Source organism: Lynx canadensis, chromosome C1 (genome assembly GCF_007474595.2).
Source record: "Lynx canadensis isolate LIC74 chromosome C1, mLynCan4.pri.v2, whole genome shotgun sequence".
NCBI lineage: Eukaryota > Metazoa > Chordata > Mammalia > Carnivora > Felidae > Lynx > Lynx canadensis.
In genome coordinates this window covers 33,106,272-33,133,858 of record NC_044310.1, presented here as the reverse complement: position 1 = coordinate 33,133,858, position 27,587 = coordinate 33,106,272, and the positions used below count along the sequence as shown (strand labels likewise).

The 27,587-nt window shown below is 47.5% G+C and overlaps 2 protein-coding genes across 3 annotated transcripts; both read right to left on the bottom strand.

Annotated features, from left to right (window-relative positions):
• Window positions 1-1,787: 1,787 nt before the first annotated feature.
• ZNF691 (zinc finger protein 691) lies at window positions 1,788-7,915 on the bottom strand. 2 transcript variants are annotated; one of them, XM_030325476.1, is made up of 2 exons: window positions 7,864-7,915; window positions 1,788-3,282 (listed from the first exon to the last, which is right to left on the bottom strand). In XM_030325476.1, exon 2 carries the CDS (start codon window positions 3,271-3,273, stop codon window positions 2,413-2,415), a length of 861 nt encoding a protein of 286 aa, XP_030181336.1. In that variant the 5' UTR covers window positions 3,274-3,282; window positions 7,864-7,915; the 3' UTR covers window positions 1,788-2,412. The 2 variants fall into 2 exon arrangements, with proteins under 2 accessions (XP_030181336.1, XP_030181337.1); XM_030325477.1 differs by lacking the exon at window positions 7,864-7,915 and adding an exon at window positions 4,192-4,274.
• Window positions 7,916-8,996: 1,081 nt separating this feature from the next.
• Window positions 8,997-27,408, bottom strand: LOC115520799 (erythroblast membrane associated protein (Scianna blood group)). The gene is made up of 12 exons (XM_030325473.2): window positions 27,226-27,408; window positions 21,543-21,632; window positions 20,968-21,306; window positions 20,416-20,694; window positions 18,188-18,304; window positions 17,607-17,639; window positions 16,561-16,593; window positions 14,762-14,782; window positions 13,941-13,961; window positions 13,816-13,842; window positions 13,696-13,722; window positions 8,997-11,559 (listed from the first exon to the last, which is right to left on the bottom strand). Exons 2-12 carry the CDS (start codon window positions 21,625-21,627, stop codon window positions 10,835-10,837), a joined length of 1,707 nt encoding a protein of 568 aa, XP_030181333.1. The 5' UTR covers window positions 21,628-21,632; window positions 27,226-27,408; the 3' UTR covers window positions 8,997-10,834.
• Window positions 27,409-27,587: the final 179 nt, after the last annotated feature.

The following is a 27,587-nucleotide window of genomic DNA, read 5'->3' as shown; positions in this document are numbered from 1 at the left end:
GGAAGCAGCACAAGTGTCTATCAGCTGACGAGTGGATAAAGAAGGTGTGGTATATACAGTGGAATATTATTCAGCCATGAAAAAGAATGGAATCTTGGGGCGCCTGGGTGGCTCAGTCAGTTGGGCGTCCCGACTTCGGCTCAGGTCATGATCTCGCAGTTTGTGAGTTCAAGCTCCACATCGGGCTGTGCTGTCAGCACAGAGCTTGTTTCAGATCCTCTGCCCCATCTCTGCCTTGCCCCTGCTTGTGCTCTCTCAAAATTAAATAAAAAACATTAAAAAAATAAAATAAAATCTTGCCATCTGCAATGACATGCATGAAGCCAGAGAGTATAATTCTAAGTGAAATAAATCAGAGAAAGACAAATACCGTATGATCTCACTCATATGTGAAATTTAAGAAACAAAACAAACAAGCAAAAGGAAAAAAGAGAGAGAGACAAACCAAGAAACAGATTGTTAACTGTAGAGAACAAACTGAAGGTCACGCAAGGGGAGGTGGGTGGGAGGATGGGTGAAACAAGTGATGAGGATTAAGGAGTGTCCTTGTCATGACGAGCACCAGGTGATTAAAATAAAAACTTTTTAAAAAGTACTTTGTAAACTGTAGTGTCCTACAAATGTCAGGGCATCATTTGGAAAGTCTTCTTTTATAGTTGGAATACAGGCTTTGGGTTTAGGCAGAAGTAGGTGGAGTCCTGCCCCTGCGACTTACTTGCCATGTGATCTTGGGCAAGTCACTTTCTGGCAGCCTGTTTCTCCTTCTGTCAAATGTGGGTACTTCTTACTTCCCAGGGTTACGTGAGAATTCAACATAATGAGTACAAAGCTACTAGCACATCCGTCTCTGGCTGGGTGGCAGGATCCCATGTGATAGGTCAGGTCACAGACGGTGCCAGTTTTAAGCCTGGTATCAGAATCACATTCTGGCAATTGGCTACAAATGAAGAGGGCCTCCCAGTCTGGAAGAGCAGGACCTGATTGGCAAGAGATGTAGAGAGAGAAGGGTCTTCTTTATGTGTTGGAGGAAATCTGGGTGAATGTTCAACTGCCGTCAGAAAACATGGAAATCTGGCATGTGGAGCCAGGCCGAAACCAGGAGGGCAGGAAGCTGGGCAGGATCCCCACCAAGCTGTCCCAGCCTTGGGAACTAAACCATTGCTACGAAAGGCAAAGACCCTCATCATGGGTTCATCCCAGCCCTCACCCCTACTCCCCAACACTTATCACTTTTCCTAGACACAAATAAATGTCAATCAAGAATCTAAGGGAGGAAAGGTTCTCATACTTGGCACTGACTTCCCACAGAGCAAATGAACCAGGGCCACACCAGAAGGCCCCACTAGCTCCCATTTCCAGGGACTCACTTGGTCCCAGGCCGGCCCCCTAAGTGGATCCTCCTTCAGAAGCCAGTAGGTGCATGTAATGAAAAGAGCGTCAGTTCAGAATCAAAGGAGGCCCAAGTGTGAACTCTGGCTCCCCCACATACCTGCTGTGTAACTTCACAGCAATTGACTTCACTTCTCCTCACTTGTTTCCTCATCTTATTCCCTTGAGCGAACGTCAATGACACAAAGATGTAATGTGACCTATAGAATCTACAGCATATGTGGGTTCCTCCTGCCTTCCTGCTCAAAGGCCCCAGAGACTCAGACTGCTTTCCTCTGCTTTTCAGAGCAGCCACCCATTCTGTCTTTCCTGGAATTCAACCCCCTTCCAGAGAGGCTGCAGCATGGCTGCCTCCCCAGCTCCCACTTCCTTGATGCCCCAAATAAGTACACAGGTCCTTTTCATTGAAGAGTTTTACTGCTAATCACTCCGGGAACAGATGGAGGTGGGGTGGGGGGAACAAGTCACAAACATGGGGGACTGTGAAGGTCCCTAGACCAAGGCTCCCTGAGGGCTTCCCTTTCGTTCCTAAGGCAGGGCCAGACCTCTTCTCCAGGCCAAGGAGGCCCCTTCCATTGGGAAGGCTGCTCCCCGCAACACAGGTGGGGCCCAGCAGATGGGAACTGGCAGCCACTGCAATGTGCCCCAAGCATTTCATACACAATTCCGAGGACCTTCAGACAGTGATGCCACCTCACAGGGACTTCCTCAAAGGCCAGGGGATGATTGCCCTAATGATACGAGCATGTGCCAAGCCTATCCTACTTCTCTTTCATCCCAAGGAGATGAAGCCAAGACTGGATCCTCCCACTTTCCAAGGCAAGAAATTGGCCTGGAAAGGGGCAGGGATTTTTACTCAAGGGTCCCTTCTCAGGACTTCCTGGAGATCCTGGCTTCAGAGGCAACAGGAAACCATTCTCCAAAGTGGGAGGAGGGGCTTGAGGTCAAGGGGGCAGCAGCAGATCCTACAGATCTTCCTACACTAGGCTGGGGTCTCTCTCTCTCTTTCTCCCTCATTGTCCTTCAGCTGGCGTCTTTCCCAGCCTGCTCTCCCATGTGCGTTTTCTGGTGGCGGATAAGGTTGGAGCTCCGGGAGAAGTGTTTCCCACACAGAGTGCACCAGTAGGGCTTCTCCCCTCTGTGGGTCCTCTGGTGTGCTCCAAAGTTGGAGATGTCGCTGAAGGTCCGCCCACACTCGGTGCACTCATAGGGCCTCTCGCCCGTGTGCGTGCGGTGGTGCACGCCGAAGCTGGAGCTGTTGCTGAAGCTCTTGCCGCACTCACAGCAGATGTAGGGCGCTGGCTCCAGGTGCGTCCGGTGATGCACCGCCAGCGTGGCACTCTGGCTGAAGCTCTTGCCACAGAGGTCACAGCGGTACGGCCGCTTGCCCAGGTGATCTTGTTGGTGCGTGGTAAGGTCTGAGCGCCGCCGAAAACTCTCCTGACACTTGGGACATTTGTAGTGCTTCTCTTCCAGGTGGATCCGCTCGTGCCGGATGCGGTTGGAGCTTCTCGAGAAGCTCTTGCCACATTCAGAACACTTGTAAGGTTTCTCACCGGTGTGGATCCGCTGGTGTGTTCTCAGGTTGGAGGTATTATTGAAGGTTTTGCCACACTGGGCACATATAAAGGGCTTCTCGTCGATCTCGGGCCTTGGGTGAGCCATGGGGCCCCCGGGCTCTCTGGCGGGGTCGGTGACTTTCTGCCACGGTTTTTTTGGGTGGATCTCTTGTGGACCTTCTGACAGGCTCTCTTGCTCATGCTCCTTCTCTCCATCTGGGATCCGAAAACCCTCCGAGTCCTCCACTCTCCAAGGCTCACCCCATTCCCCTTCCTCAGGCAGGTGCTGTTCTGGATTCTGCTCCTTCTCCTTCTCACTGCCCATTTCTGAACCCTGAGAATGAACACAAATGGCCAACACCTTTATTCCTTGGTGTTGGGTCAGGCTAGACCACAGGGAATCTTGTTCTGGTAAAGGGGTGTACACCTTCCCCAGGGAACCATCCATTAGAAATAACCTCAATTAACTGGAATACTTGGATGCAATGCCTTTACTTACTTTCAAGTTACAAACTTCCACGGATGTTTAAAGCTGCCCATCAGAGTAAAGAGGCATCAGCTTTGTCTATGCCCAACAGATACTTGCGCAACGCGAATGTCACTTTTCTCAATATCATTGAAAAATGACAGTCTAGACTATAATTCATGTACAAGTAAAGGAGCTCCCATTTGGGTAAAATTCCATTTTCCTGCCTAACTCTAAGCTAACTAAAACTACTTTTATGGTGATCTCTTTTGAAAATACTTCCTGAAAAGTTTCCATTTCCCTGCTTTCAGAATGAACAGAAAAGAACCTCTCATTCTTGAGGCTCTCCTAGCTGTGTACAAGGCCCAGCATGATTCCTCTTAAACATTCTGCCACCCTTCCCCTCCCCGGAACTCACCCTAACCTAGCAACTAACGGTTAACGTCTGGGCCCTCCAAGACCTACTGCAGGGTCTGGGCCGTGTGCTCTGATTGGTCAATGCCCACTTCCTCTCTCCAACACCATATACAACCACATACACAGGCCACATACACACACAGCCATACTCACATACCAGACACACTCAACCACATTCTCACACCATATACACATACCACACACAGCCACATACACAGACATGCATACCACATATAGCCACATACAGCCACACACATCCCATATACATACATAGTCCTCCCAAGCATGTAGCCACATACATGGCTACACAATCACAAATACAGCTCTACTGTCACACCACACAAAATCACACACACTCACATGCTATGTACAAAGACACACCGACATTGGGGTGCCTGGGTGGTACAGTCTGTCAAGCGTCTTGATCTCAGATCAGGTCATGATCTCACAGTTAGTGAGTTCAAGCCCCACATCAGGTTCAACGCTGATGGTGCAGAGCCTGCTCGGGATTCTGTTTCTCCTTCTCTTTGCTCCTCCCCCGCTTGTGCTCTCTCTGTCTCTCTCAAAATAAATAAATAAACTTTGAAAATAATAAAAATTTTTAAAAGTTAAAACAAAACAAAACAAAACAAAAAAACAAGACAGACACAAACCACATTCCTCACACACACACAGCGCCAACTTATGCAAACATCGGTAAATGCTTGCTCAGCTGCGCAGACTCCTCTGCATTCCTATAGCCCAGGACAGGGGCGAGGGATGAAGTACTTCTGCCGGGCGTGGGGTTTCCTCTGGGCCCCAAAGCAATAGCAGCACTTCAGAAGGTGCAGTGGGCCGGCGGAGATACTGCGGGCAGACACGAGCAAGGGATGAGGGTGGGAGCAAGACTGAAAGGACAGCGATGGTAGAAAATGACAGACTGAGGATTCCTTCAAGTCAGCAAGTACTTGTGGAACACACAACAGCCGTAACGGAAGGGGCGCTGACTGTATTTAGGGTCGTATCCCGATGGTGGCACACAGTACAGAACTGGGCAAATCACTCGAGCACCGGGAGCCTCAACTCCCACATCACTAACCCTGTGACACCCGCCTATCCTGCATGCCTACGGCGTGCTCAGCATGCTGCGTGGCAGCAAATGACAGCTACTGTTACCACGGTTGAGGACAATGGGTTCCAGAGACAGGCCCGGCCTTTACTCAACCCATTCAACAAATATATCTTAAGGACCTACTAGGTATGACTGCTGCTACTTTAGGAATTTGGGTTACGTTAGAAGAACAAAGACCTTGTCCCCCATGGGACTTAGGAGGACACCGTGTCCTGGCCCTGCAGAGAACACAAGAATGAAAAAGATCCCTTATGTGATCTTGTTAGGAAAGAAAAACTGTTTCTAATTTAAAAAATGGTACAAGGTACAAAATGTACAAGGTACATTAAAAAAATTGGACAATTAAATTAATTGTACCAATTAAAAAAATGGTACAAGGTAAAATGTACAATATGGACAGAGCCTCAAATCTTTGAGTGGAGGCCAGCAAATTTTTCTGGAAGGGGCCAGACAGTAAATATTTGGGGCCATAGGATCTCTGTGGCAACTACTCAACTCTGCTGTTGTATCGTAAAAGCAGCCACAGACAACACAAAAATGAATGAGTGTGGCTGTGTTCCAATAAAACTTTAAGACAAAAGGAGCTGAACTACAGTTTCCCAGTCCTTGTTTGAGAGTGTTTCTTGAAGAATCTAGATAAGGGAGGTGAAGGAGGCTTGCTTCGCTTTCAAAAATGCAAGTAAACATCAAAAACAATTTATTCCTTGACACTTATTTAGTTTTGACAATCCTTTTAAAAATTACAACCCCGTTCCCACATTCCCATCCCCCTACCCCACAGAACTTCTCACCTGCGAACATTCTATTTATTTATTATGTCAATTATTTAGTGTCTGCCTCCCCTTGCTAAAACAGAAGTCCTATGAGGGACGGGGTCTTTGTTCCTAAAGCACTGACAGTCATATCTAGTAGGTCCTTAATAAATATTTGTTGAAAGAGTTGAGTAAAGACCAGGCCTGTCTCCAGAACTCATTTCAGGCTCGCTTGTGTCTGTTTCTGTTCCTCAGCAATCTCTTGATTCCTGCCCACTTCCACCTTTATGCAAACACAGACTCCTGTTTGTATGTACTTGCTTTTACAGTGATTTGCAATTATCTTTTAACATTATCTGGCTTCACTAGAAATTTATAAGTCATTGGAAAGGAGGGACTAGGTCACTTTGGAAATCTCTCTTCAGCACAAGGCAGTGCTCAAATGTTTTTTGAATGTATGAATTAAAGGATGTGATCTGAATTCAAGCCCCAGCCCTGCCCACCCCACCTAGGGCTCTAGTACCTCTGTCTATGCAGGGGGCGACATGGACCCCTCTCACTTCCAATCCTGCTCTTCTGAGCACCTATAATGTACCAAGCTCTGACTCACCTCAGGACTGAATGCTGGATCCAAAGAAGAGCAAAAAGATTTAGGATTATGGTTACTACCCTCAGTTTATGGCACAGTTCAGGGAAACAGGCCATGAACTCCAGACACTATCATATGGTATAGAAGGTTAAGTTCTAAGGGGACAGGAACTGTGCCTCAGTCACCTTTGTACCGTTCCTCAATGCCTCGCACAGCACCTGGCACATTATACAGGAACCGATAATAGTCCACATTTTTTTAAGCTGATACTAAATGCTAGGCCCTGGGCTGAACACTATATACAAATCATGGCATTTCATTTACACAATTTATTTTAGAGATGAGGAAACTGAGGCTCAGAGCAATTATAACTTGCCCAAGGGCACACAGCAAGTGAGTAGCAAAACTGGGACCTATGCCCATCACTCCAAAGCCAGTGCTTTTAAGCCTGACACCAGTATTGGAGAGAAGTGGGGGAGAGTGAGAGGTGGGGAGGGAAGGGAAGGAGGAAGGAGTAAGAACAGTGCCACAGGAGTTCGGGAGTTCAGGTGACACCCGCGCAGCTCCCTGAAGAGATCAAGGACGAGCTGCTAAATGGAAAAGGAGGCATCTGAGCTAGGACTTACAGGATAGGTGAGCAAGATTGGGACTTACAGAGAGATGGGGAGACCACCATCTACTAAGAACACAGTGACAAGTAAGGTACAGATACACTTTCAGGTCACATTTCAAAGATTTGGGGGAGAGAAGGGCCCATCAGTCTTGGCTTCCCAGGAGGCCCAGGGGTACAGGGAAGATCGAAGGTGGGAGACACTGGGGGCAGTGGTGAAGCGACCAGGACTAAGAAATAAGAGCCAAGCAGATGGGGCTGGTGATCACAGATGCTGAAGGTCAAGGGCTTGGGTTAGAGGGAAGGGGCTAAGCTGGAAAGTGGTCTGAAGGGCCAAAGTTCGGGGTCTTTAGGGTCAAGTCAAGGGGTAGGGGGTGGGAGGTAATGGGGAGAGAAGAGCTTGGAAAGACCAGGGACAAGGTGTTGAACAACAGGGAAATGTATCGGGGAGCTGCATAACGGGTCAGTTAGAGGAGGCCATAGGAGTCCGAGGGTCCGAGGAGATGACCTGGGGAGAGGAGGCACAGGCTGCAATCAGAGGTGTCAGGGGGGCGGGAGCCAGGAGGCTGGGTTGTAAGTAGCGGGGAGAAGCCGATGGCGGAGTCGAGGATACGCGCCTCCCAGAGGACAGGAGCTGGGTTCTGAGTAGCGGACTGGCTTGGGCGGGAGGCTAGGGAGATGCGGAGGGGCTGGCCCCAAAAAGTATGGTCAGTGCCAGGTGGGGCTGGACTGAAAGGCCAACAGGAGGGCCTGAAATAAGGGCTGAGGCCAGCCGCCTGGCCGCGCGGGCCAGGGGCGGGGGCCAGGGGTCGGGGCGGGGGGGACCACCGGGTCCCATTTGCTCCCCACTGGGTCCAGGGAGCAAAGCCACAGCCTCTAATTCCCGGGAGAGAGGGAAGGGGCCATGCTCAGAGTTCCCCACAAAGCCGTATCCGCCTCCCCCGCGACCTCGGGCCCACCCAGGACCCACCTCGCTCCCGCCGCTCGATCAGGGACAGCGCTGCCTCTGTGGGCCGGGGGAGGAGCCGGAGCCGGAACCCAGAGAGGACCCGCCCTACACCTCCAGGATTGGGTCCTGAGGAGGATCCTTCATTCCCACTGGCTGTATTGGCTGCCACAAGGCAAGAAACCCAGGCGGGCTCGCCAATAAGCTTTGGTCTCGAACAAAGCCTGCTGGGAGTTGTAGTCCTGAGGAAGAGCGTAGACTCCGAGAAGAAATTTGCGAAGTTTAGAACTGAGCAAGTGGAGACCGTGTTCCCTTCCAAGGTCGTCGGATCTCCTTCTACGCTCACACGAGAAAAGCCCAACGTAGTTTTAACCACGCGTCTGGGAAGTAATAGAAAACCTAGAGCTAACCTACATGACCTCCAAGTGTCATGAACTCAGTTTCTTCTTTACTTTGAATTGGTGACCCTTGGTCCTGTAGACATCCGTGAAGCCTTGAATTCCGCGCTTCATGCGAGGTTTATCCTTAAAATCAAAGGATTGTAGAACTAGAAGGGATTTTAAAGATCCACTAACCCAATCCGTTTGTGAGAAGTTAGACGTTTCCTGTGCAAGGAGCTGTCTCTGGGTCTCCCAACGCTCCTGCACAGGGATTTTTTTTTTTTTTTTTTTTCTCGGTCCTACATAGATAAACCTGGCATTCCTCAATCCGACACAATACAACTTCTAAGGTATCCAGGATTAGGATTTTTTTTTCCCAAGTTTTACTTAAAAAAAAAAAAAAAAAAAAGCCTAATCCAATACTCTCATATCTGCACGGTATTTCAGTACAAAGAGTAAAGAGTCTTGTCTTCAGAGCTAATCTAGATTTACAATACCAGGTCTACTGCCTAGCCATTTGGAGCACCATTTTCCTCCCCCATAAAATCCCTGGCAGAATTGTTCTAAGGATTAAATGAGTTAAAGCTTCTGCTTCCACAATGTCAGTTCTCTTTCCAGCTGGTAAATTCTCTTGGGTGCAGCCAGTGTGAACAATGGGAATTAGATTAGGATATTCAGGAAAGTATGTTTGAAACTGAATATGAGTGAGTGAAATATAAATCCTACACACACACTATTGCTTATAAATTGATATAAATAAAATACTGAGAAGGCAGATCAGAAATAAAACTGTGGCTTTATTTCTAACTGTGGTTAAAGCTTGCTTGGGTGAATTCAAGGTTGTTCAAAAACCAATCCCATAATGTGCTTGTCTGTTACCAGTCCAAAGCCTTTCCCCACAACTTCTCGTTCATGTACAAAAGCAAACAGAATATTTCACCCATGCACTGTGATAGTTAACTTTATATATCAACTTGACCAGGCTACAGGGTGCCCATATATTTGGTCAAACATTATTCTGTTTCTGGAAGGGTGTTTTCGGATGAGATTAACATTTAAATTGGTAGAGTGAGTGAAGCAGAATGCTGTCCCTAATGTGGGCCTGCCCCATCCAATCAGTTGAAGGCCCGAATAGAACCAAAAAGCTGACCCTCTCCTAGTAAGAGAGAATTCTTCTGGCCTGACAGTCTTCAGCCTGGAACATCCACTTTTTTCCTACTTTTGGACTCAAATGGAAATATTGGTTCTTCCTGGGTCTCAGGCCTGTCAACCTTGAAACTGGAACTACACCATTGGCTCCCCTGGGTCTCTGACTTGCTGACTAACCCTGCAGATAGCTCTTGGAAAGTGCCAGCCTCCATAATCATATGAGACAATTCCTTGGAATAAATCTCTTTATACATGTAAAGATAACACAAATACATTTTTCTCTGGAGGACCCTAACTATTAAAAGCACCAACAGAGAGAACTTCTGACAGAAAGATCTAGTTTCTGTTGGGTAGAACTGTGTGCTCATCTGCAAACTGATACCAGTACCTCCACAAAGAGGCCAGATCACCTTTGTGGAGTGACTTGAAAGTGAATAGGCTTCTTTCTGCAATCCACACCAAAAAATGAGGCTCATTATTTTATCCTCACACATGGTCTACCGACTTCCTATTTGAAATCAATACTCTCTGACCTAAGAGGCTGTTTGCCACACAAGTAGTCAAGTCTACCAGAATGATGGTCTTACAGGAAAAAAAAATGTCTCTACCTTTGTGGTTAAAACTACCGTTTTTCTGGCTGGGCCTCTCTAAATCCCGGGAGGAGATTCAAAAGGGCCAGGGTAACAGATGAACTCATCCATGGCTGTTTTTTCAAGGTCACACACACAGCTGGGCTGCTGTGTTTGAAGCTGTGTGTCCCAGCTCCGTGATTGTACTCTGCAGTCTTTTGGGGATTATAGCTACCTCATTTAAAATTCTTATACCTGGTTATCATCAATAGGTAAGTTAGCTTTGAAAACATGTACATTAGCTCTGGATGTCAGGACACTATGCTGCAAAAAAGCATCAAGGAAATAGAAAAGAAAGGATGGCCTGTTTTACCCCTCTAGCTGACCTACCCCCTGTTCCAGAAGAAAGAAGGAAGAGTGTGTGACCCAAAAAATGTTTACTTTTAAAAAGCTGACTTTGGGAGCTAGAGGCCTGCCCTGAGAAAAGAAGAAACGCCATTCTGGAGGGGATCAGAGAAAAGTCAGGGACTGGGCACCATAACTTCATGACTAAGAGGTCAAGAGCAAGCTGAAGTAGAGTGAAGTTCCTCTATAAATAGCCCCTCGAGTAGAGAACACCTGTATCTTGGTGACACACATTCACCATCACCACCTAAACTTAATGTGATTGTTCGTCTGGTTTTCAAGAATTCTTCCAGGGCAGTGGGAACTTTAAGTCCCCAGAAGGATGACAGAGTTTAGAACTGAGCCCTGGGAGGAAGGTGATTTGAACAGAAATCACAAGGTTTAGATTTGGGGAAAGGAGATGAGATGTTTCAGAATCAGGTGTTGGGCCAGGAGCCTAAAATGCAGGGCCCGGTGCCGGACCTTCAGGGGGGCAGATAATGAGGCACAGCCCTAAAAAGAAGGAACTTTGAGCCCCTGAAGGGCAGGGCCAATGTCAGAAGGCCAGGGCAGGATCATATCCCTGAGTGGGGAAGGCTCCGGTGCTTGAGGGGGGAGTAAGGAAGGGTCCACCTTCATGGCCACGTCTCCATTAGCCTGGCCTTTTTCTTCTGGCTTGGGGACAGTTGATGGCTCTGATTTCTGGAGTTCCGAGCAAATGATTAGAGGCGCTGTATTTTTCCCTCCATCATGAAGGCAAGGCTCGAAGAAAGGGCGAAGGGGGCCAGAGAAACTGTGGGTGAAAGTAAAAATGTGGGATCTGCTGGTCACATTGTAGAAGGAAATGACTCCAGCTTCATAGTCTAGGAAAACCCCCACACACCGTGGGGGCTCTTTCAGGCGCAGGATGGTCTGCGGGGATGTGAGAGCTTCATACTTCTTCTCACTACTCTGTCTTACAAGCCAGTGTCCATTGGCCGGCGTGGCGGTGACCTTGCCCTTCCTGCCCACAGACTCGCTACACACCCCCAGGGCCCATTTGGTCTTGTCTCCCACGAACACCTCCCAGTAGTGACAGCCCGCCGTGAAGTACTCAGCTCCCAGGACGCTGACGACAAAGTCAAATCTCTGGGGGCCGTCAGGCACAGGCTGCTTTCTTTCTCCAAGTTTCACACGTCTCCGGTCCTCAGACAGCATGAGTTTGGGATGTGCTGTGTCCGGGTCCAGGGTCACTGCCACTGCAGAGAGTCACTGACAGGTGAGGCTGGGGAAGACAAGGTCTCAGATCCCCTGAGATCTTTGGGATCTTTGGGTAGCTTTGGAGGGAAAGATAATCCCTAGGCTGTGACCACTGTCATTGGTCTATTTGAGTCCATGGTTCTCCCTCCCCTATAAGTACTAGAACCAAAGAAAACTGTCTTCCAGTCCCCCAGGTCTGTTGGCGGTGTATTACGAGAAAGAGGAAAAAGTATTTCATCATCTGTGAAGCTGCCTTAATCCTTAGGAAATACTGCCTTTGTCTTCGATGTTCCAAAGGAATCTAATGTATGATAATAAACATGGGCTTTGACGTTAGATCCAGTAGCCAGCTAGGATGCCCCAGCTCTGCCACTCGCTGGTTATGTGATCTTGGGCTTGTTGTTTATCTCCCAACTTTAGTTCCTTCCTCTGTAAAATGGGAGTAGGGCTGTTGTACAGATTTGAGGAACTAATGCATGAGATAGTGCCGAGTTCACACAGTGAGGGTGTGATGCTCATTTTGGCAGCTAAAATGGGGCACCTGGGTGGCTCTGTCGGTTAAGCATCTGACTTTGTCTCAGGTCATGATCTCACAGTTCGTGGGTTCAAGCCCCACATCGGGCTCTGTGCTGCCAGCTCAGAGCCCAGAGCCTGCTTCAGATTCTGTGTCTCCCTCTCTCTCTTCCCCTCCCCTGCTCATCATCTGTCTCCCTCTGTCTCTCAAAAATAAGTAAACATTAAAAAAAATAAAATTATTGCTTATAATTACTATTGCTAAATGTTAGGATAGAGAAAAGGATTCAAAAGGATTCTTCCTTAAAATTGTGGACTATAAGGGTCACAGTGAGCCTGTCTCCTTCACCAAGTACAGAAAACAGGCTCTTCTTGGAGAGTAAATCCGTGAAATCTGTACTCAGTCAAGGTGATGGGAGGAAGCCGGACCTCGAATGTCAGAAGAGTTTGTGAGCTCCTGGAGTGCCAACCAAGGTGACCTGGTGTTCTCTTAAGTGCCAACTCACCGATTCTATTAGACCTGCCTGAAGGAAGACGTGTGGATAGAAGGGGGATGAGCAGCTGGAAAACTGATACGGACTACAAAGCAGTGAAAATAACAGGTCTCGTTAAAACAGCAGCAACAGATTGCAAGCTATTTCGGAATAAAATGAAAAGAGATGTGCAAATCTTTTAGGATGAGCCTGCGAAACTTTTGTGTAGTCCGCGTTGTTGGAGCTTCTGCGTCACCCATTCCCTTCTCTGAGAGTCTCAATCACCACGCCCCAAGAAAACTGATCACCAGAGAAAGAAGGATGTGGCAGGGGTGTGGAAAGAGACAAGAGCACTGGCTGTTGGCCCAGCTGTGGGATAGGAAGGACCTCCCCAACTTGAAAGCATGGAAGAGACAATACAGGAAAAGATGAATAAATTTGACTCCATAAAAAACAAAATGTTCATACATAAAAAAATAATACTATAGGGAAAGTAAAATGAAAATGTCAGAAAAATAGAAAATGTCAGAAAAATAAAAGTCAGAAAGTCTGACATAGAAAATGTCAGAAAAATAAAAGTCAGAAAAATAATTTGTGAAAAACATGACAAAGAACTAGTATGCTTTATATAGAAATAATATCCTCACAAATCAAAAAGTAGGCAGAACAGGGGCGCCTGGGGGGCTCATTCGGTTAAGCGTCCGACTTCGGCTCAGGTCACGATCTCACGGTTCAAGAGTTCGAGCCCCATTTTGGGATCTGTGCTGAAAGCTCGGATTCTGTGTCTCCCTCTCTCTCTGCCCCTAACCCACTGGCACTCTGTCTCTCTTTCTCAAAATAAATAAGCATTTAAAAAAAAAAAAAAAGTAGCCAGAACAGGACAGGAGCAGACAAGTCACAAAGATGAAATGTGAATAACCAACAAACCTAAGATAAATCTCAAAACTCATAGAGAACTCATAGGAAGATCAAAACAAAGAGGGGAGACTTTCTAACTCTAAATGTGAACCCCAAAATCACAAAGATTTTTCAAAACTGATAAGCAGATAATCAGATTTGATTTTTACAAAGTTCTAAATGACAGTCTGAATTCCTCAGGACCAGAGCAATGGGCTCTGAAATATGGATGATTTGGCTGGTGTGACTTACCAAAGTGCAGCCGGGCCCTCCTCCAGCCTGGAAGACGTAAAGGGGATGCCTGAGTTTAAGGACAGAGAAATGGGGAAGTCTTGGGGCTTGGGGGTCAAATGCAGGGAAAGTGTACCTCACCTGAGTTCGCTGCAGCTCTCTTCAACTCTAATAAAAGAAGAAACCAGGGGGTGAGCTATCACTGGAAACACAGAATCCACAGGAGACAAGGTGATACAGGAGTTATAAGCACGTGGGACACTTACTCAGTTCATTCCGGAGGGTCTCTAAAGAAGAAACACAGTTGGACCAATCAGAACAAGGGCGTCGACCTGCCCAGAATGCTGCGGTCCCATCCCAACCACACCCCCACATGAGATCCTGGGGAGCAATGCCCTGAGCTTCCCCAGTGACAGGGCCGGCAAGAGCAGCGGGCCCCCAGCCGTGGGCCAGCGCGCCCCAGAGACACCGCAGAGGGTCACCAAATTCCTGCGGCCCCCACAACTTCCCGGCAGACCAAGTAATAACACATCTTCTACACACAGGTCACGACAACATCAACATTTGTAGATGTTGCGGGAGAAGCCTAAAATATCAGTTCACTTGAAACTACCACCGAATTTCCACTAGATTTTCTTCTGTATGTTTCCTCAGTGTAAAATAAAATAGACACGTCACGTGCCTGAAGACTTTTTTTGTTATAAAGAGGTTCTCGTTCGTGAAGTGGGGGAGACCCACTTCTCCACACGTTCACTTTAAAGAGGATGCACATGCTTTGGATCCCACCTAAGGGAATGTCCCCCCTAGGTGATCAAAGGGGGTCTTCCAGGCGGCTTCCCCTTTGGGAGGTACAGCTCTTCCCGGTAAAACGGTTCCCGCATAGAGACCGGATAACAGTTATGCGGGAAAGAGGAACAGGGAATAGTTGAGAAAAGAGGGCTGTGGGAGCCAGTATATCCCCAGCCCCCAGGGCCTCAAGTACCCTTGCCCCCCTCTTCTGCCCCAACGAGTGAAACTGAGACACTCATCCTAGAGCAAAGATGTCAGCAGAAGGAGGTTTGAGCCACAGGTGAGGAGCAGAACTTACTGAGCACTTTATGGAGCCTTCCTAAAACAAACAAACAGAAAAAGGCACAAGTGAACACATGTGGCCACTTTATCCCTGGGACGCACGCGGGAAGGCTCATGGCTCCGTCCCCTACAGCGAAGGGGGCGATGACCATCCTGTCGGCCCCTAATCCAGTCACATCTCTCAAAGCTCAGACCCGTGAACCTGGCGGCGCCACTTTCCCCAGTGACCCAGGCTGCCCAGAACTTCGGTTTCTCCCTTCTCTTCCCTTTTTGCCCGGCTCCTTTTCTCTTTCTGTCTGAGTGTTTCTGTACGTCTGTGACTGTGTGTACACGGGTGTGTCCCTTGCCCTCCTTCTATAACCTACTGTTTATAATAGCTATGGTGTCCAGCAGGAGGCCTATAGCATTGGCTTGTTGGCTCGTATTGTTCTCGACAGTAACTCCCCTGAAGAACTGCAGAGATTGGTAAATTTGGAGATCCCAGGTCTCGGGACATAAACTGTAAGCTCCTGAGACTACTGTGCTTGTGGCTTATCTGGAGGTGCCATCCAGCCCACATTTTCTCCTAGCACTGGCCTTGCCAGAGAACTAAAGTTACACGTTCGAGTTCACTGCCAGGCCCTGTGCTAAGGGCGGGGCATGTGTTAGGCATTAGGCACTTGGGCAGTGAAACCGAATACAATACAGCCCCCAAGGAGCTTATGGTTGATTTTTACTATTCCCACTACTAACAGTCTCCATTTATTGTGTCCTGTTCTCATAACGAGGTGGGCACTGAACCCCCTCCACCATGTGAGGTGCATACAATTAGTATCCCCATTTTATAGAGTAGTTGTCTGAGGCTCAGAGGGAGGTGGAAATTTGCCCAGGTGACCAGGCTAGTAAGTGGCCGAGGAGGCAGGATTCCAACCCACATCCGTCTGGCTCCCAATCAGAGGTCAGCCCCACTACACCACCGTTCCTTCCGCTCTTGAACAGAGCAGCCATAGCATCCCTGAGTTGTGCACGCACCCACACTTCCATCGCCTTGGAGGAGATGTAAGCAGGGAGGAGAGGAGATGCTGAAATCGGTGCACATAGAGCCATTTCTGGTCCAGTGACTTGTCTTCCCAGCAAGACCTTAAGGGCATAGCCCCTGTTTGTTTGTGCCCTGAGTGTCTAACTTTTATGCTCAGTGGCTTACAGCAGACACTCGATTAATGAAGATGAAATGGCAGGAAGAAAAAGGAGTACCAGGCTTTGTAATAAGAAGTTTTGTCTAGTTGAGTCCTGAAAACAATCAGGTGAGGGGACTTACTGTCCCCATTTTACAGATGAGAAAACTGAAGCTCAGAGCAGTTAAGTGCCTTGTCTAAGGCCGGTAAGTGGCAGAGCAGTGATCTGAGCCAGGTATCACTGACCCAGTCGCTGACTCCAGAGCCCGTGACCCTCCCATCGTATGATACCGCCTCTCTCGGTGCAAAAGTTATATGGATTCCTCAGATTTTTCATACACCCCACATGACCATAATAACACCTTTCTAAATAGTAAACAGACCTTCTTTTTCAGTGATTGACAGAAAGGCTGGTGCAGGGACCTCAGGCCAATCCAGACCCGTGAATGCTGATCAAGTGCACCCCCTCACCATGGCCACCGGCCCTATAACCCCTTGATATTGGAAAGTGAATTCCAATAATATTAATGGAAAATGTGTGTGTGTGTGTGTGCGCGTGTGTATAAAGTATGTATCATAGACTGTCAGCATTCATGTAGAAATAGAAAGAATATGTTCTTTGTTATTTGTTCCCTACTCTTTATTCTACACATATAATTACCTTTTTCTTTTGCGTGGTCTGAGAGAAGATTTTCTAGAGAAAGAAAAGTAAATGAGATTCTGTGCCGTTACTCTGAAGGTCCCCGATGCCTATTGAGTTCACCTGCTCTTGAACCTCCCTGTCTCCACCTCCACCTCCCTGACCCAGGCCCTCACCATCTCTCATCTGGATGACAGAAGTGGTGCCCCCCAACCTGCCCCCACATCTTGTCCCATTGCTCCCTCTGGTCCTTTCTCAACACTGCAGCCGGAGAGAGCTTCTCGAAGCACAATTCTGGCCAAGATTGCCTGGTTCACTGCTTTACCACTGCTCTGATAGGAAAGACCAAAACCCTTCACGTGATCTACAGGGCGTCACCTGGGCTGACCCCTGCTAAGTCCACAGCCTCATCCTCTGTCATCTTTGCCTCATTTCCACACTGTGTTTCTTTCACATGCTGTTCCTTCTGCTGCACATGGTTTTCTATTCCCTCTTCCCTCCAGCCTGTCTGTCTTCCAGATCACACATCACTTCCTCAGGGCCCCCCTCTCCTGTCCCTGAAGCTTGGTTGGTTCCTCCTGGTTACAGTCTTTACAACCCTTAGAACTCCCTCTTGTGGCATCTGTGCACAATTTGTTTGTATAATCATTTCATTCACATATGCTTCCTTGATTAGACTGAACGCCCCAAGAAGGCACAGACTGTGTGTGTTTTTACTCACCATTGTGTCCCCAGCCTCCAGTATGGTCTGGGGTGCTTCAGAGACAATTACTAATTGTTGAACGAAAAAAAGCTTCCCCCACGTTAGATCTACATGACTCCCACAGGAGTGGAGAGCAAGACCAAGGAATGAGTTCACATACAAAAACCACCAAACATACTGGAAGGCAAGCTGTGACAAGTAAGAGTCTGCAAAAGCTGGAAATGGCAGGTATAGACCCCCCACCACCCCTGCCACCAGGACATCAGATGTTGGGACTTTCAGGTGCACAATTTAAATCAGTGGTCATTGGGAGCACAAAACCAATAAAACACAGTAACATCCCCACCAAGCTCAAGACACTTACCTACCTCCACCACCTGTTCATAGAGAAGCTTCTCTGGAAGAAAGAAAGATGTGTCAGCTCAGTTAAAGGAAGGACTTTTTCTAGTAGGCAGGGTTGTCCAAAGATGGCCCACGCAAGCTGTCTGAGTAGGACTTTGCTCCTCGTCCCTGTGGGTGTGTGACTATTTGAAAGGATTAGAGATCTTCAAACCATCAGATGGGGAAAGGAGTGTTGGCTTATACGACTTTCAGGATCCTTTGTGACCCCGAGATCCTATGAAATTCAACCACATTCACAGGGGTTTTATCTAATGGATAGCACTGCATTTCTTAATTAATTAGAAGACTGGCATGATCAGTATTTTCCTAATTTATCAGAAGATGAGAATTCACAGCTCTGCCCAGGAGCTTTCTGCAGTTTCTTTGACCCTCTCTGCAATGTGAGTCCCACAGCATGGCTCTACCAGTTTGCTCTCAGCCAGCTTGCAGGGTCTGCAACCTAGGGAAAACTCATGTCCACGTCTACTTCCTCCCGGCCATTTCCTAGAGAAGCCTCAGTCCCACTTCTCAGTCTCGGCCGGGACTCCCTTACCACTTAGTTACCTTTGGATCTTTTTTGCTTCCAAATGAGGCAAACGCCTGCCATGATGAGAAGCCCCAGGAAAGGCAGGATCACAGCAAGAGCCATTGCTGAGGAGGAGATCTTCCCTGGAGATGGGGCTGAAACAGAAACCGCCAATGACCACCCTCAAAGAGCCCCACTTCAGATGGCAGGCGGCTCAGGCACATCCCAACCGTCTCCATCAAGTTTAGGGAGAGACCTCCGGCCAAGACAGGTGAGTGTCTTTGCTTCTCTCAGTAACTCCAACCCTGGATGACCCGGGGACAACTTTAAAGTGAGATGCTCGACTCTTAGGAGTGGTGTTGATGCTCCCGCCCAAAGACAGTGGGTTAAACTCAGCCTTTCAACCACAACCTCGTGCTGCCTTATATGAAACCATTATCTGGGGACTTTGGAGGATAGGAGGTACTTCCTCAGGGGCCACCTCCACTCTTCTCATGAGTACCCACCTGCCTCCTTGTCAAGTGAAACAACAGTCAGTGACATCTTTGCCCTGAGCCCTAGCAGCAGGGACAGAACAGATTCTGGGGTGCTACAGCAGTAGACTAAAGCCTAGCCAGGAAGAAAGGAGAAAGGAAAGAAGAAAAAAAGAGCAGAAGAGGCTCCGTGACAAGTGGTGGAGAGCCTAGGCTGGATGCGAGACCTCACTCAACATTATGTGACCCTGAGCGAGAGACTGAGCCTCCCCAAGCCTGGCTTACCATCTGTAAAATAGAGATGATAATAATCCTTGTTCCACTGGGTTGTTGGGAGATTTAAAAGGATCATGGGGCACCTGGGTGGCTCAGTCAGTTAAGCATCTGACTCTTGGTTTTGGCTCAGGTCATGATCTCACGGTTCCTGAGTTCCAGCTCTGCATCGAGCTCTGTGCTGACAGGGCAGAGCCTGCTTGGGATTATTTCTCTCCCTCTGTCTCTGCCCCTCCCCTGCTCTCTTGCTCTCTCTCTCTCTCTCTCTCTCTCTCTCTCTCTCAAAATAAATAAACTTAAAAAAATTAAACAATAGATAAATAGGGGCATCTGGGTGGCTCAGTCGGTTAAGCCTCCAACTTCGGCTCAGGTCATGATCTTGCAGTTTGTGAGTTTGAGCCCTGCACTGGGCTCTGTGCTGACAACTCAGCCTGGAGCCTGCTTCAGATTCTGTGTCTCCCTCTCTTTCTGCCCCTCCCCAGATCCCTCTCTCTCTCTCTCTCTCTCATTCTCTCAAAAATAAATAAACATTAAAAATTTTTGTTTAAATAAAGAAAGGGATAGGCAGGTAAAGCACTTAGCACTCAGTGAGAGGCAGTGGCAATAGTAAGAGAAGGGAGGGGGCAGAGGTCATGACCCTTGCTTACTCGGGACCCCAGGCCACAGTCTATCTTTCTGGGCTCTAAAACCACTCTGCTCTGCCACATGGCCTCCATGTCTCAAGGATCTTTAAAAGGTTCATACCCCTTTAACCCCTCAATTCTACTTCTAGAAACACATTCTAAGAAAATAATCAAAGTCACTTGCCAAAATATGTGCAAAGGTGTCCACTGCACCACTCATTATAATAGGAGGAAAAATTAGAAACCATCCAGATGTCCAGAAATAGGGCTTCGATTAATTTTATTCAGCTATAACCACACAATGAAGTACTATGTAGCCCTTAAAGATCATGTTGCAGAGAACTACTGAAGGACATGGGTGGAAAATGCTCATGACATTAGAAGTGGAAAGGAAGAAGACACCAGGTAGAAAATTACATACGTGCAAAGACATACGCACTCAGAGATACACGCACACAAGACAGTCTTGAAAGAAATGCCCCAGGGCCCCTGGGGTGGCTCAGTCCCTTAAGCGTTGGGCTCTTGATTTCCGCTCAGGTCATGATCTCATGGTTCCTGGGATCCAGCCCCGCATTGGGCTCTGTGCTGACAGCATGGAGCCTGCTTGGGTTTCTCTCTCTCCTCTCCCTCACCCCCTCCCCCTCCTTGTGCTCTCTCTCTCTCTCTCTCAAAATACATAATTTTTTTTTAATGTTAGCAGTTCTCTCTAATTTATGACATTATAGGTCATTTGTTGGTTTCTTTAAAATGTTCCTCGTTTTTTTTTTCAAGTTTTCTACTGCAAACATGTGTTACTCTTAGAATTTAAAAAAAAATGTGAAAATTCTTTATAAGGTTTCCACTAAGGTAGGAGTTTTCACCAGGGGCTTCAAGCCCATTTATGGCCCCAGCTTTTACCTGCTATGACCATGGCTGCCGTCTTCTCTTGGCCAAGGGCCAAGTTGCGGAAGGTGCAGGACACGTTCCCCAGCGTGCTGTCCCTGACTCTGCTGGACACCGCTGTCCGGAAGAGCCCAGCTTCCAGGGAATGGGCCTCTGACAGCGATAGAAGCACCCTGCCCTGAGGGTCTCTCCACTCGGCCCAAGGCTTTGGGAACCATCCCGCCGACCTGCACACCAGCTGGATCCATCCAGCGTCGTAGCCCTTCACGTGGATGTAAGGGTCAGAGCCTACAACTGGGAGGGGGACAGGGAACAGAGATGCCTGGCCGTGGGGGCGCGGTCCCCGCGGGAGCCCTCCCCCCCTTCCCACGGTCTCCGGGGTGGGGGGCAGCAGGGGCTGCTCACGGCACGTGCATGCCCACCCTCTCCCCACCTTCATCCTCCTCCCCACGGGGTGAGACAGTCTCTGGCTTCATCCTCATACCTTCTCCAATCCGCCCCTGGGGTAACTGCACCCCACGATTCAGATCTTGGGGGCACCTCAGTCCCCCTTGGACAATGACTAACCAGCCACCTGCAGGGTCACGGTGCCCTCTCGAGTCAGGTTTCCGATCTGGACCTGGCATCGGTACTGCCCTCGGTCCTCCAGCCGGACCTGGCGGATCTCCAGGCTGACGCTCCCCTCTCGGGCGTCCCTCCGCATGGCCGTTCGCCCCTTGTACTCCGGCATCACGCCTTCCTCCCGGTCTTTCCCGTCCCGGAACACGTGCACCGCCTGGGAGCGGTCCGGGTGTGGGGACCGCAGCCACGTCACCGCGGTGGGCACGGTGACCGGCCACAGGGCGAGCGGGCAGGGCAGCTCGGCTGTGCCCCCTAGCGGGGCCAGGTGGAAGTTGCCGGTGTCCCCTGTGCGGTGCGGACAAAAAAGGGACAAGGGCGTCTGGGAGGGATGGGAGCGCAGGAGCTGTGCCATGGACGAAGGGGACGTCTTGGGGAAGGGCAGGGCCTGGGAAGGGCCTGGGAGAGGACTGGGGGGGCGGGGGGGGGGAAGAAATGAACGCGAGAAGAAATAAGGCCCCCTTGCGCTTGGGTCTCCTTCCCGCAGACGTCCCGGACACGGGAAGAGGTTCACAAACTCCTACCTGACACACGCATGGGCAGGCAGAGGAACACGAGTGCCACGAGGCAGCCGGAGAGCCAGGCGCCCGAGGAGCTTGCCATCTCCATCCGAACTAAGAGGACAGACACAGGGAGACACCAGAAAGGGCTGGTGAGCTTGATGAGGGAACGGGGACAATGGAGGAGGTGGGGGCGCAGGCACCAGCCGCACAGCAAGCACTCGAATCCCACAGCCCAGCTTGGCTACTTACCTCCATGGAAACTCGTGACTTAACTTCTCTGAGTAACCTTGTGACTGAGGCTCTGCTTCTCCATCTTTAAAATGGGTATAATAACTGTGCCTCCTTGCAGGATTATTGTGAGGATTGGAGGAGGTAAGTGCTCAACATGGAAGCCGTGACTGAGGGCCATGGTGACAGGGAGGCTGAGACACTGAGTGTGATTTCGAAGGCATAGGCAGGGGTCTGGAGAAACAAGAACTTACACCCGGAACTAACCAGGTGCACACCAGAATATAGGCTTCTTCTAGCATTTAGTGTCTCAAGCCAGGCTTGGCAAGGGCCTGTTGCTGGCCCTTTCACAGTTGCCCTTCCATGCACAGTGGATTCAAGTCTTAGCTCCATTCAGGTACTAGCTCCGTGTCCCTGGGAATATTGTTTAAAATCTGTGGGCCTCCAGTGTTTAATCTATAAAGGGGGGAGCTTCTTCCCAGATGCAAGGAGATAATGCATGGAAAGCACTTGCCGCAAATGCCTGGCAGAAAAAGTGCTCAATAAAAGTGCTGTAGTTGTTATTACTAAATTATCTTGTGCATTAACCAAAAGGACACCCTAGAGGATTCCCTACTATAAAACTCTCCCCACCTACTTGCGACTGCCTGAAATTCCTTTAGCGGGAACCAAACCTTTTCATGCCACAACCGGGGATGAAGTTTAAAGGTAAAAAACACTCCAGGGAAGAGATAATGTCTCTTGAATTCTCCCCAAGATTTCAAATCCTTTCTAAAGAGGAGGGTTTTTGTAGAAGTCCTCAGGTCAGGTCCCGGAATGTCTTGGAATAGGGCAAAAGAGACTTGGAGGAGGTGGGGCCATCAAAGGGGGGAGGAAAAACGGAGGATGGACTTAAGCTTTGAACGAATTTCCAGTTCTGTTTCTCTCATGGCAAACAGCACACTGCTTTAGGGTTGTTTTTGTTTCATTTGTTTTTGTTTTTCAGTCACGACGCATGTAATATCCATCTCTAATCCCCTAGGGTTGCAAATGGCAACACAGCACTAAGACACACTGAGGTTAGGATGACAATTAGGACATTTTCCCCCCCTCTATCCCCCCCACTTTCCCACAGGTTACCAGCTACTCAGAAACTGAATAGAGAAGTTAGGCAAAGGAGACACATATTTCATGTGTCTTTTTTTTTAAGTGTGTATTCTGTTGTTGGGTAGAGGGTGACAAGTGTAATGTAAGGTCTTAGCTTTTTTTATTAAAGATGTGACTTTCATGCATAATCTCATCTGAGAAGAGCAAAGAGTAAGCCAACGGGAAAATTCCCAAGAATCTAAGGCTAAATAAAGCCAAATGGTAAAAGAAAAGCTAGTAGACCTAGCGAACTGAGGGCTGGAGTCAGATGCCTTGGTTTCTGTCTTGTCTTGGTCCCTAACTGACTATGTGACTCTATAACTTTGAGCAAATCACTTAAACTCTTAGGCCCTGAGTCTCCTGTCTTGAAAATAGGAGATTCACTTACATTTGCTGAATTCATTGTAAGTTGGGAAGGAACAAGAGGTAAAGAAACGTTACTTGGGGGCACCTGGATAGCTCAGTCGGTTAAGCATCCACCTTCAGCTCAGGTCATGATCTTGCAGTTCGAGAGTTCGAGCCCCACGTTGGGCTCTGTGCTGACAGCTCAGAACCTGGAGCTTGCTTCCGATTCTGTGTCTCCCTCTCTCTCTGCCCCTCCCCCACTCACACTCTATCTCTCTCTGTCTCTCAAAAATAAATAAAACATTAAAAAAAAAGAAATGTATTTGCCTTTGATTCAGTAAGAAATATTCTGGAAATCTACTCTAAGAAAAGAATCTTAAATATAAAAGGTCACATGATCTCAGCAGTATGTTTATAAAAGTGAAAAACTGGACTATCTATAGGTACATCAATAAGGAAATGACTAAGTAAATTATGGTTCATCAAGCCTGTGTTTCAAATGATTAGCTTCAAAGTAACAATGATGTGTTAAAATCAAAATACAAAATAACATATTTACAATGATTATAACTAAAGAGTGTGTAAGAAAGGAGTTGAGAGGAAGTCCTATAAAATATGAATATTCATAATTAAGGTGTTAGTGGGGCACGTGCGTGGCTCAGTCAGTTAAGCATCCAGCTTTGGCTCAGGTCATGATCTCACAGTTCGTGAGTTCAAGTCCTGTGTTGACAGCTCAGAGCCTGGAGCCTGCTTCAGATTCTGTGTCTCCCTCTCTCTCTGCCCCTTCCCCACTTACAGTCTGTCTCTCTCAAAAATAAATAAACATTAAAAACATTAAAATTAATTAAGGTGTTGGAAATATAGACAATTTTTTCTCATCTCTATTTCCTAACTTATTAATAAAGCATAATAAAATAATAAAAAGACATAACACAAAACTAAATTTGGCAAAAAATAAATTCACTTATTAAGGGATTTTGATTAGATGGAGCTTTTCTTTTTTTCAACGTTTTTTTTTTGTTTTGTTTTGTTTTTTGTTTTTTTTATTTTTTTATTTTTGGGACAGAGAGAGACAGAGCATGAATTGGGGAGGGGCAGAGAGAGAGGGAGACACAGAATTGGAAACAGGCTCCAGGCTCCGAGCCATCTGCCCAGAGCCTGACTCGGGGCTCGAACTCACGGACCGCGAGATCGTGACCTGGCTGAAGTCGTACACTCAACCGACTGCGCCACCCAGGCGCCCAGATGGAGCTTTTCTTAACCGACTGAGCCACCCAGGCGCCCCATAGATGGAGCTTTTCTAACTCCAGTATACGATGAAAAGGAAAAATTATATATCGAGTGTTTGTCTTGCAGTTCTTTGCTAGAAATAACTTAATTTGGAAACTTGATGCCTACATTTACAAAATTACGAAGAGCAGGATTAGCCAGATTGTAATTTTGAGAGCCTTCAGAGGGCAGAGCGGTGCTGAAGGAGAACCAGGGGATTCAATGTACGTTTCCAAGTCAGATGGGGAGAAGAAATCTAAGTAAGATCGGGAGGAGAAACAAAAGATGGTAGAAGGGGGACAGAGTAGAAGAAAAAGACTGAAAGTATAAAAGGGCGAACAGACAGTGCATGGGAATCCTCCATCACCGGCTCTCTCGGTACTACCTCTGCTATGAGTCCCCCCATAGTACAGCAGGTCCCCCAAACACATTGTTAATCTAATTAGGTATTTTTTCATTCCTATACCTGAACTTTAACTTTTGCTTTGTGCTTATCCAACTTCAAGGAACTAAAAGCCATCTTTCCTATCTTCCCTGGTCGTGGCTATAACTTCTCTTAGACTCTGTGAGCCCGTCACACTTGCCCTCTGGGATGAGTGTTTCCTGCCCTGCCAGTCACCTGCCAGTCAGCCAGCTCCAGCTCACATCCAGAAGAGCCCCATGGCATTTCAGCCGTTTTTTAAAAGTTTTTATTAAATAAAATATATTGCTTTTTCTATCCCATAGAAAATCTGGAAATTATCAAAAAAATAGGTAAAAATTTTAAATTTATTTATTTATTTTTTTTTTTATTTTTTAAAAATTTTTTTTTCGACGTTTATTTATTTTTGGGACAGAGAGAGACAGAGCATGAACGGGGGAGGGGCAGAGAGAGAGGGAGACACAGAATCGGAAACAGGCTCCAGGCTCCGAGCCATCAGCCCAGAGCCTGACGCGGGGCTCGAACTCACGGACCGCGAGATCGTGACCTGGCTGAAGTCGGACGCTTAACCGACTGCGCCACCCAGGCGCCCCTTAAATTTATTTTTTAAGTGTCCATTTTTTTAAATGTTATTTTCAAGAGAGAGAGAGAGCAAGGGCGAATGTGGGAGGGGCAGAGAGGGGGACAGAGGATCCGAAGCAGACCCTGCAATGACAGCAGTGAGCCCAATGTGGGGCTTGAACTCACAAACCATGAGATCATGACTTGAGCCAAAGTCGATGCTCAACCGATTGAGCCACTTAGGTGCCCCTAAAACTTTTAAATCATCTGAAATCTCTCCACCCAGAGATATATTTCATCAATTTTTTTTCCATGCATGTATATAACTTTTTTTAAAAAATTGGACCATACCATATATGCTGCTGATATCTGTCATGTTCCCTAACCACTACATTATGTGCATTTTCCCATACCATCAAATATTCTTTTAATGACTTATGTGCCACGGATATCATGGATATTCGAGAATTTTTAAAGTAAATCTATATTGTAGGATATTTAGGTTGTTTTCCAACACATTGCTGTATTAAGCATCACTACCAGATAAGACCTGGAGGGCCAGAGTTAGAAGTCTGAGCCCTAATCTTGGTTTAGTCCCTAACTAACTGTTGACTTTGTAACTTTAAGCAAGTCACTTAAATTCTTAGGCCTTGAGGTTCCCATCTTTAAAATAGAGAGACTTTTAATTTGCACTGCCAAATTGCCTTTTAGAAAGGTCATATCAATTTACCGAAGTGAGGAAATTGCTTGTTTCCCTACAAGATTGCCATCACATGGCTTCATGTTTTTAAAAGAATCTTTGTTATTTTAATGAGTAGCAAAATGGTATCTCTTTTATTTTTTATTTATGTAAAAAATTTGTTAATGTTTTTATTCATACTTTGAGAGACAGAGAGACAGGGTGTGAGTGCGTGAGGGGCAGAGAGAGAGAGGGAGACACAGAATCTGAAACGGGCTTCAGGCTCTGAGCTGTCAGCACAGCGCCCCACACGGGGCCCAAACCCACGAACCGTGAGCTGAAGTCGGGCACTGAACTGACTGAGCCATCCAAGTACCCCAAATGGTATCTCTTTTAAAAGAATTAATGGTGTTTTGTTTTAATTTATTTTTTTTTTTGATTACTTATTATTTGGACTTTGTCAGTTATCTAAATACTTTGTCCATTTTTTTATGTGGGCATCTGTCTCTTTAACGGTTTGCAAAATTCTTCACATAGCAACAATTTTCTTTCTACTACACATGTTGGAAATATGTTGTCCCCGGGCACCCATTTACGTTTAAGTTTTATTTATTTCTTTATTTATTTTACGTTTAAGTTTTAAAGAGTTTAATTTCAAAACCTTCTAAATCAGAAAAAACAAAACAAACAAACACAAAAAACCACGCACTGGAAGTTCCCTTGACAACCCCAAGCAGGCTAAGAAGACTCCTCAAATCTACAAATGATTGGTCTAGATGCACAGAGCATAGGACCTGGCTAATAAGAAGGACTAAATACATGACAGCTGTAATAATAATGATAACAATATTACTTCAGTGAGAATCTTTTTTTTTTTTTCAGTGAGAATCTTTAGACAAAACCCATCCAGCCCCCTTGTCCCTCATCCTTTTATGCTCATTTCCACTTGCCCCATTTTGTCTTCTAAAACGTACTTGTGAGTAAGGAGAAAGGGAACAGTTTCTCCAACAAACTTGAGGATCCTGAGAAAGTCAAAGGACTAAGGAGAATGAAGAGGAGAGAGAGGGAGGACTCACCACCTTTGGAATCAGGGGCCCTTTGTCCCGCACCAGCAGACCTGGAGTCTCCAAGCTGGGAATGCTCCCTCCGTCCATCCACGGAGATCAGGCTTCAGGCAGGAGCATCAGGTAGGGCTGAGGTGAGCCTGGGAAGAGTTCATCTTTTATTCTCAGCCCTCAGCCCTCAGGCCTCAGGCCTCAGCCCTCAGCCCTCAGCCAGGGGCTTCTCCGGCCCCACACACTCCCCTCTAGCTGCCTCCTATACACCAACCAGCCACACCCTGCCTGTCCGCCCCTGATAAAGGAACAGAGCAGAAAGGAGGCTCCCTAAAAGCGAGGGAACCTCCCAGTGCTACCCGCTGCGAGGGAACTTTGCCCCA

Bases quoted from the DNA above. Each gene is read 5' to 3' on its own strand.
- ZNF691 (XM_030325476.1), bottom strand. From the start codon at position 3,273: ATGGGCAGTGAGAAGGAGAAGGAGCAGAATCCAGAACAGCACCTGCCT.
- LOC115520799 (XM_030325473.2), bottom strand. From the start codon at position 21,627: ATGGAGATGGCAAGCTCCTCGGGCGCCTGGCTCTCCGGCTGCCTCGTG. The intron at 14,783-16,560 runs GTAATTATATGT...TGTTTGTTTTAG, and splicing joins AGACCACGCAAAAGAAAAAG to GAAGGCTCCATAAAGTGCTC. The intron at 13,962-14,761 runs GTAAGTTCTGCT...TTTCTTCTTTAG, and splicing joins AAGGCTCCATAAAGTGCTCA to AGACCCTCCGGAATGAACTG.